Source organism: Apteryx rowi, unplaced genomic scaffold, assembly GCF_003343035.1.
Source record: "Apteryx rowi isolate R43461 unplaced genomic scaffold, aptRow1 scaffold_251, whole genome shotgun sequence".
In the NCBI taxonomy this organism is placed as follows: domain Eukaryota; kingdom Metazoa; phylum Chordata; class Aves; order Apterygiformes; family Apterygidae; genus Apteryx; species Apteryx rowi.
This window is the reverse complement of record NW_020448875.1, coordinates 576,400-585,973: the sequence shown is the minus strand read 5'-3', so window position 1 is coordinate 585,973 and position 9,574 is coordinate 576,400. Positions and strand designations below refer to the sequence as shown.

Here is a 9,574-nt window from a genome sequence, read left to right as displayed (position 1 = left end):
GCCGGCCCGCGCCGATAGCATCTTCCAATTAGCAGGCGAGAAAAGCCTGGGCCGTAATCGCCGCCGCGCCGCAGCCAGATGTCACCGGCTTTCTCGAGGACGCCGTGAACTTGAAAGCGCGCTGGGGGACGAGGAGCTGGCGGGGAGGCTGCCTGCCCGAGCGCCGCGGGTCCCCGGGACGCCGGCGTCAGCGCGGAGCATCCGTCGGGGCGCCCGCCGTGGGGAAGCCCCTCCGCCTCCTTCACGGGCACCGCGTGGGCTCCCTGCCAGTGGCTTTGCAGGAGCCGTCCCAAAAAACCTCCCTCATCACCAGCTCAGCAACCTCATCCCCCGTCTCCCCTTGGCCTGCCCCGCTTTGGGGATGCCGGGGGGACACGGGGACCCTGCAGGCGAGCGGGGGCCCGGCCCTCTCCCGGGAGCTTCCTGCCAATCCTCTGACTCACTCCGCCATCCAGTTTTAATGAGCCTCGGCGAAGATTAAGCCTTAATTCCTGCTCCTTATCAGCTCTCCCTCATACCCTCCAGCAAATGACAACCAGATGCCGTCAGGCGCGGTGTCACCGCCAGCTTAACCCTGCCAGCCTGCAGCTGGGGCCGGGGAGGGACCGCAGGGGCCTGCGATGCCGGCCGCAAATCCCCAGGGATGCTCTGCCGCGGCTCCCTCCCCTGCCCGGCCCCACCGGTAAAGCAGAGGTCGCACAAACCCTCGGGGCTCTTGCCAGCGTCACTCCGCCGCCGGCAAGGAAATCCTGCCGTCATTTCTTTAGTGCCTCATGCATCCTCTCTGCTGGTCGCTGAGTCGGCTCAAGGATCCCAAATCCGGCCTTTTCTGGCTGGCGCTCAGCTGTATTGCAAGGAGCAGGAATGTTAATGCCGCTGGCGGAGAATGGATTTGGGGTGAGCCCTGACTCGCTGGCTTTGCAGCCTCCGCCGGCTGCTTGAGTAAGGAAGAGCAAACCCACCCCCAAAATCTCCCTGTGCCTCCTGCACGCACTGGAGCCCACCTTCCCATTGACCCGCAGGGAAACCGAGTCAGGAGAGAAGACGGGAGCTGCAGACCTGCCTCCAGAAACACCTTCACYGCTGAGGCCCTGGATTATAGAAAGGAGAGGGTGATACACCGTGGAGGAGGCACGTTTCTGATTGCAATAGACCTGGTTAAAGCAGAGGTCCTCGGTTTCTCCTCTCTGCGATGTCCATRTTTCTCCTCTCTGGATGTCCATGGCTGAGTCCCCCCCATCGGACAAGGCTGCGGGGTGCTTGCTTCTGGCTGGAGGATTGCCTGGTTTGCAGAACCTTCTGCACAGAGACAAGCGAGGACTGTAGGCACCACTGTCCTGGTCGTTGGGGTCTTCCTTGCCTCCAAGGAGGACACATGCTCCAGCCCAGGATGGGTTTCAGCTGCGTGTGATGCTAGGATGAGCCCTCTGCAGAGGACCCTGAGCCCGGCATGTGGTTTCCTGGTGCCTGTCAGAGATGGCATGAAAGGCTGGCRATCATTTTTAGAGGAGAAAAGGGACTTCTCATACCCTTGTGCATGACTTTGAAGAGGCTTCTGGAGATATTCCCACTTTATCCCCACTTTCTTTAGCAGGGAACCCCTTCTGCTGGATGCGGCTTGTTCCAAGCCTGCTCCGTACTACTYCAGGTCCATAGGGCACCAAGGGACCCAAGGTGCCACCAAGGGTAGCCCTAACCTTCATCTCTCCATCCTGCTCTGCTCTCCTCCTCCGCCTCTCCTTGTCCCTGTTGCTGGCTTAGAAACCTCCCACAAGACTGCAGACAAGCCTTGCTTCACACTGTCTACCACCATGCCCCAACGACCCTCTTCTCCTGCATCTCAGAAACACTTGATCCCTTTTTCTGGCAGATTTAAAGCAAGAGGGAGGTTTCAAGTGGACCTGGTCTCCTGTTGGCAGATATCTGTGGTGATCCATCCATCATCCTCCATGGGACCCATCCCAGCACTGCCACGATTCGGGCTGTGATTGTGTGGCCCAGCCTTTGGAGGAAAGGAGAGCTGCTGGCTTCATGTGATAGCCCGGACAGTGGTGACATGGCCAAAATCTCCTCAAAGGGGAAGGAGAGCACTCGCCAAGGGTGGCAGGGGTGGAAACATGGATCTGCCATGGGCAGCCTTGCATGACATTGGTCAAATCACTTAACCATGGTTTGCCTGGTCTCCCTGCGCTGGCATTGGTCTTGGAGGCAGTGCGAGAGTTTAGGCAGGGCTGGAAACCGGCCTCGGCTGAAAGGGGGCTTGAAACAGGGCACTGCAGCTCCCTGCTTCTGCAACGGGAAGGGAGCGGACATSTGCTTGCAAGGGCTGTCCTGTGTCTCGGCCAGACCCAGGGTAATAAAGAGTTGGTCATTAAACCTTAATGATTAGCTATTCAGGTGGAAACACCTTGGAGCACCAGGGGCTGGATGATGCCAGGAGATTTTAATGGACTCTGGCTGTGATTTCGGACATCAGTGCTCCTGGCTTTGTGTCCTACCTTGCTGGGGCCGCAGCACAGCCGAATGGGGTGCGTGTCCGTGTCAAACCAGCAGCAAAGGAAGATGGCTACTGAGCTCAGGACAGGGATGCCAGGGTCCAAACTGTCCCCCAAAATGGACTGGAGAGCAAACCGGAGCAGGGCAAGGTCTGCAGAGAGCCTTTCCTGTGCTCAGCTCCGGTGATGCTTGGCTAAGCAGTGTCCTGCTCCGGGGCAGTCTGGACTGCGCCGCTACGTCTGCGTGCTAAAATAAGCACCGCCGGGGCCCGGAGGCCAGCTAGCCCCGTCTGGTCACAGCGTGAGATAGACTGGAAAGAATTGAGCCGGGAAATAATTTGTTTCTGGAGGTGCTGGGGGGCAACTGGGCAGGGAGGCTCCCTTCCCAAGAAGCAGGTTTGGCGAGGTCTGCGCATTGCTGGTAGCTCATTTAGGACCAGGTATCTTAAGAGCAAACGCGCTGTATGTTTTGGGAATCAGATGTCCAGGGAGCATCCATCTAGGGGAGTAGATCTGAGGTCCGGTGTGTTTTCGCAGGAGCTCGCCAGCTCCCAGCGAGCTGCCCCATGCCGGCGGCCGCCCGGGCTCACTGTCTCTGTCTCTCCATGCTCCAGCTGCTGCGGTTGCCACCATGAGGGCCGTGCTCTGGGACCTCCTGCTGCTCTGCTTGTTCGCCCACGTGCTCGGTGACTGCCAGCGCGACTGCCTCAGCTGCGACCGGCACATGTACAGCCAGTGGGACGGCTTCAACGTGCTCGTAAGTCCCTCGAGGCCCCCTGCGCGGGGCGGCCTCCTTCACCCCGCCGCTGCTGTTGGGTTTACGTTTTTTTTTAAGCTTTGGGAGCCCTTCAGCTCATCGTTGCAGCTGTAGGAGGTGACGAACAGTGGCTAGAGGCAGGCAGGGAGCATTGCACCACAGGGGGATGGTGCCACCGACCCGCAGGGTGCAAATGGGTCCTGGGTGCCAAAAGGCCCCAGCAGGACCGGCTTTATGCTAGGGACAGGTTTACAGATGCATTATGAAATTTGATGAGTTTGAGAGAGAAAAAAGCCTCCAGGACTGTCAAGCCAGCATGAAATGCCTTGCAAATGAAACGGTTAATTGGAAAGGGATGAATCAGCATGTCAGACCCCCACCCATCCCCTCCCAGCCTGTTAATCTGGCCCCTGGATGTGTTTTTGGGAACAAAGCCGAGTTGCTGGGCACGTTCCTGTGTGCTCGGCTCAGCATCTCCGCTCTGCTGCCAGCCCTCAACCAGCCTCTTGCATCCCAGTGCAACCCGCTCCGAGGAGGCACACGGCACCGGGCTGTCCCGGGGTGATGGCAGGGAGCAGACTCCGCTTGCAGAGCTCTTTGGGCGCACGGCCTCCGGATGGGAATGGGCTGCTTCCCGGCTCCCTGCCCCAGCCAGGGCCTGACACTGCAGGGCATCACCTCCCCAGCAGCAATGGGGTCTGGGCCTCCGGGAGCTTTTTCACCACATTTCCTCATTTTCGGAGCTCGGCTCTACGTTCCGGTTGGCTGTGTAGCAAAGCAAACCTCGCCTTGAGCGTTTGATTAAAGAGCGCGCGGTCAGGAGATCCATTAAAGAGCGCTTTTTCACAGCCGATAATGCTTTCTTTTCCTCTCCAGCGAGCCATGGCGATGCTCTTGCAAGGAACATTTCTTTCGCTGTTGTCCCCCCCCTCCTCCAGCCGCGTGGGCAGGATCGATCGCATCCCCCCTGCCCGCTTCCCTGTTTATTATCGAGTCTGCAAGGATAAATTACCAGGGGCTGTGACGGCCGCCTGTCAAGGGCTCAGTGCCGTGTCRGCCCGGCTGCTCCCGCAGGAGCCGGCAGCGTGGGAAACCTCCAGTAAAGCAGCCGGGCTGGGAAAATCTGCCCCCAGCTGGGGCTCATCCAAACTGCCCCGGGGGTGCCCTGCCCTGGGGGTGGGCTGGGGAGAGCAGATGGATAATGCACCCTTAAGAGGGACCAGGAAGGCTGAGCGCTCACCCTGTCGTGGCGCTCGGGCACCGTGACTCATCCTGGCCGCCACGCGCTCCACCTCGCGCCGGCTGCCAGGGGCACGGTGGGAGGCCGAGGCCACCGCGGCACGGCGGCAAGGTTTCGGGGCCGAGCCAGCTGCCCCTCAGGCAYGGCGGCAACAAGCACGAAGGAGGCGGAAGGAGGGGAGAGGGCAGGGAATTGCGGAGGACGTGCAGGAGCAAGACGGGACCGGTGACTTCCAGGGCAGCTGTCCCAGCAGCCGCCTCCATCCCCCAGCCGAGCTTGCAAAGCGGTGCATGCAGTTGCATCGTGCCCATTTCCACCTGCCTGCCCTGCTGGCAAGGCCTCCTCCCCAGCAGGGGCAAACACAGGGCTCAGTTCCCAAGATTTGGAGCACAGTCCTCCTGCTTCTACCCTGAAACATTACTTGCCAGCCTGAGTCCCCCAGCGTCTGTGCAGAGAGCTAGCCCTTCCTGCTTTGTCCCATTTCTGGAGGGTGCAGGTCTTTCTGTGCCTGGTGGTGCCACATCATTAAGCTCAGGGGACATCCCCAAGGAAGATGTGTGCTAACRGGATAGTGAAAAGCTAATGTTTCCTGCTGAACCCTGTCCAGCCTGTGGCAAGCTAGAGGCAGGCTGAGCAGCAATGAATGAGAGGCATTTTGCTTAACACCAGCTTTGCCCTGCCTTTCCTGGCACTCACGGACAGCGAGATGGAGATGAGATGGGGTGGTCGGGGGCTCATGGACCCTCTGACAGGCTTGTATTGCAAAGCAAGAATGATTTGAGTCAGGACCACTCAGGAGTAGAGGAGCCTGGAGTCTTTATTTGAGGTAGAAGAAGTGGCATGCTGGAAGTTGGTACAAACCACCACCATCTTCAAAGCAGCGGCCAAGCAAGTCCCGTCCAGCCTTGTGGCTGGTCCATCCTCGCTCARGACTTTGGAAATGTAAAAGTAGTTTTCCAAGGGCTGCAGAGCTGAGACTTCATAGATATAGAAACAAGAGATCCCCTGAAGTTAGGGGCATGCCTCCGCCATGGTAGCTGCTGGCTGTCAGAGTAAGAAGAAGCTGATGGAGCAAGTCTTCATGATGTGGAGGAATCAYCTACATCCTGGCCCCTAGAGTCATCTAGGGATGGTGCAAATCCATGGTGGTACTGTTCGTGCCAACCAAAGGTTTTACGCCCTGACTCAGAAGGAGCTGCTCTGGGTAGTGTAGGAACCAGTCACAGGAGCATTGGCCCGTGTTTGCTGAGGACTCCCAAACCTTCTCTCCTGCCCCATTCCAAAGGGACACATGTACTACACATGCCTGCCCATGTGTACTGTGCACATCTGGCCACATGACCTGTGCATGCCTGGCCACRTGTGCAGTGCATGTCCATGTGATGATCCTAATGCAGACAGCTCAGCACCTGCCCTTTGCAGGAACACTTGAGAGACGGTGAAAGACTCAGTGACTTTCATTAGAAACGAAGCATTCAGAATTACACCTGCTCATCCCTGGCAGGGACAGGAGCTGCAGGGCAGCAAGTTGGAGGAAGAGAGTCCTTGAGGGCCTCGAGACAGTGCTTCCAGCCAGGCAGGCAGGGACGGTCAGGATCTTCCTCCCTGCTCGTCAGCGTGGAAGCCTAGCTGTGGTAGGAGCTGGGAGGCAGGATGGGCAGCAYATTTGAGCTGGTTTCTGTCATGCAGATGACCCAGAGGGTCTCTGCAAGGAGGACAGGCTCTCCACCTGTTGTTCACGTGTGTTTGCTGCATRCTCAGGTTCAAGCAAGTCCAACAGTGAAAACTCAAAGACAAATGAGAGCTAAAGTGCCTTGAGCTGAACAGCTGGCAGAAGCTACCAGTGCTGATTGGAAGTCATCTAAGAGCTGGCAGCAGAAGTGGTGAAACTGTTTTCATGTGAATTAAGGGAATTGCATGGTGGCARAGGACCCCAGGATGTTCATGATCCTGTTTTATGGTTGGGCCATAGAACCACAGTCCCCACTGATGGCATTTGGCCTAATGCCTAGGGTAATTCCTTCTGAAGMATATTTAAAATTAGCTAGTGCTAATCAGACAAGTTATCTTCATGTAACCAGCCACCTTTTATCCCAGAAGCAGGGCACTGCAGGGACGTTTTGTCTATCAGCACTAGACTCTGCCCAAAGGTTTTGATATCCACGGGACAGAAGTCTTGGCTCAGCACAGGAGCAACCCTGAGGTTTACACAGAAGGATTAGTCACATCTCTCACTGCCAGAGCTCCCCCATGCTGCGTGCTTTTGGCAGGGCAGATAGCCCCATAGCAACGACAAACCAGCTCTGAAACCCAATCAGGGCCAGGGCCAGCTCCAGCTTAAGCACCAGAGGAGCTTACAGGGAAGGGTAGATCCAGTAAGGCTTTCAGTGCAAGTTTTTCCTGTTCTTGTAAGCAATAACCAGCTCCAGCTCAACCTGATGAGCAGATCATGCTCTTTCCACATGTTTCTCTGCCAGGGGTGAACCAGGGCTGGCCGGGGACACTTGAAGGCTGTGGCCACCCAGGACTGCTTGGATTCAGGTCACAATGAACAGCCTCCAGCTTACAATGCTACCCAGATCCATTGCACAAAGGGAAGGATACAAACATTGCCCCCACAGTGTCCTCCTCATTGAGATTTGTTTGGGTTTTTTTCCTCCTGTTGACCCAGCCAGGACATGTCCTGTTCCTGCAGGGGTGCAACACTCAATATCAAAAAACATAAGACTGTATCCCCTTTTTTCCCATCACTAAGAGAAGAACTGAGCTCRGCCTCCTGAAAGCTCTGCCACTTTAGAAAGTGTACGTGAGAGCAGCGGGAAACCTTTGTTTCAGAGCTGCAAAGCTGGAGGTTTCCAACAGCTGAGCTCAAGAAATGCCAGCTGGTGTATCTACAAAGACTCTCACAGCTTTCCCAGCCATACAAGGACCCACACAGCCACATCACTTTGGGACAACTATATATATATATTGTTCTGAAGAGCCTGGCTTCCCTCAGACATCAAAATAGGGAATTGCACGTGTCTGAGTGGCTCTCTTACAATTTTCTCCTGATTGGTTTCCCCTGGGTGCTGGGTTTTGCTGCTACYGTCTGGCGAGCAGTGGTGTCTGAGGAGTCTCTCAGAAAGAGAGAAGTTGTAGACCTGATGGGGTGTACCCACAGGTGCTGAGGGAGCTGGCCAGTATCACTGTGAGGCCACTCTCAATGATCTTTGAAAGGTCATGGCCATCAGGGAAGGTTCCTGAAGGCTGGAAGAAAGCAAATGTCACCCCTAGCTTTCACAAGGGCAAGAAGGAGGATCCAGGGAACTACAGGCTGGTGAGCCTCACCTTGATCCCTGGGAAGGTGATGGAGCAAATAATCCTGCAAACATTACCAAACATATGAAGGACAGGAAAGTGATCAGAAGTAGTCAGCATGGATTTACCAAGGGGAAATCATGCTTAACCAACCTGAGAGCTTTCCATGATGAGATGACTGGCTGGGTAGATGGGGAAAAGCAGTGGATGTTGTTTATCTTGAATTTAGCAAGGTGTTTGACACTGTCTCCCATAACATCCTCACAGACAAGATGACAATGCACGAGCTAGGTAAGTGGTCAGTGAGGTGGGTYGAAAACTGGCTGAATGGCTGGGCTCAGAGAGTTGTGATCAGCCACATGAAATCYAGCTGGAGGCCAGTCACTAGTGGAGGACCCCAGGGGCCAATACCAGGGCCAATACTGTTTAACCTCTACATCAGCGACCTCAGTGAAGGGACAGAGTTTGCCCTCAGCAGGTTTGCAGACAATAAAAATCTGGGAGGAGTGACTGATACACCAGAGGGTTGTGCTGCCCTTCAGAGGGACCTTGACAGTCTGGAGAGATGGGCAGAGAAGAACCTCATGAAGTTCAATAGAATGAAGTGTAGAGTCCTGACCCTGCGGAGGACTAACGCCATGTACCAGGACAGGYTGGGGGCCGACCTGCTGGAAAACAGTTTTGTAGAGAAGAATCTGAGGGGGGGGGRGGTCACTGTAGACAACAAGGTGACCATGAGCCAGCAAGGTGACCTTGTGGCAGAGAAGGCCAATGGTATACTGGGCTGTGTTAGGAGGAGCATTGCCAGCAGGTCAAGGGAGGTGATCTTTCCCCTCTACTCAGCCCTGGGGAGGCCACATCTGGAGTSCTGTGTCCAGTTCTAGGCTCCCCAGTACAAGAGAGGCATGGAGCTACTGGAGAGAGTCCAGCAGAGGGCTACTAAGATGATGAAGGGACTGGAGCATCTGGTCATAGGAGGAAGGCTGAGAGAGCTGGGCCTCTTCAGCCTGCAGAAGAGAAGACTGAGGGGGGGGGGAAATCGCATCAATGTGCCTAAGTATCTGAAGGGAGGGTGTTGAGAGGATGGGGCCAGGCTCTTCTCAGTGGTATCCAGCGATAGGACGAGGGGCAACGGGCACAAACTGAAACACAGGAAGCTCCATCTGGACATGAGGAAAAACTTCTTTCCTGTGAGGGTGACAGAGCACTGGAGCAGGTTGCCCAGAGAGGTTGTGGAGTTTCCTTCCTTGGAGGTATTCAAAAGCCATCTGGAGAGGGTCGTGAGCAAGGTGCTGTAGGTGACCCTGCTTGATCAGGGGGGTTGGACTAGATGATCTCCAGAGGACCCTGCCAACCTCAACCTTTCTGGTTCCGTGCTAAACACACAGGAAATTCCATCTAAGCCTAAGAAAAAAAACTTCATTACTGTGAGGGTGGCTGAAGGCTGGACCGGGTTGCCCAGCGAGGCTGTGGAGCCTCCATCCTTGGAGATACTCAGAAGCCATCTGGACACGGTCCTGGTGAGCCTGTGTGAGCAGGGGGTGGGCCTAGGCCAAAATGGGGCTGAAAGCAACAGTTTGGGGGTTCAGCTGGGTGAAATATCACATCTCCAGGCAGCAGCGCAGCCGGCTGACCGTCCTCTCTCCATCTCGCCGCGCAGGTCTGCGTCCTGGAGTGCGAGGGCCAGGCCGTGCCGCGCGCCACCTGGGAGCTCTGCGCCGCCGCCTCCGCCGGCCCACGGGAGGAGGAGGAGGAGGACGACGATGACGACGACAATGACGC

At 56.3% G+C, this 9,574-nt stretch overlaps 1 protein-coding gene across 1 annotated transcript in view; it reads left to right on the top strand.

Moving 5' to 3' along the window:
- The first annotated feature begins 3,126 nt into the window (after window positions 1-3,126).
- PNOC (prepronociceptin) overlaps window positions 3,127-9,574 on the top strand; it is a 7,857-nt gene continuing 1,409 nt past the window's right edge. Inside the window, exons 1-2 of the mRNA XM_026067016.1 lie at window positions 3,127-3,252; window positions 9,453-9,572. Coding sequence (XP_025922801.1) covers window positions 3,127-3,252; window positions 9,453-9,572 — 246 coding nt within the window. The remainder of the gene's footprint in view (window positions 3,253-9,452; window positions 9,573-9,574) is intronic.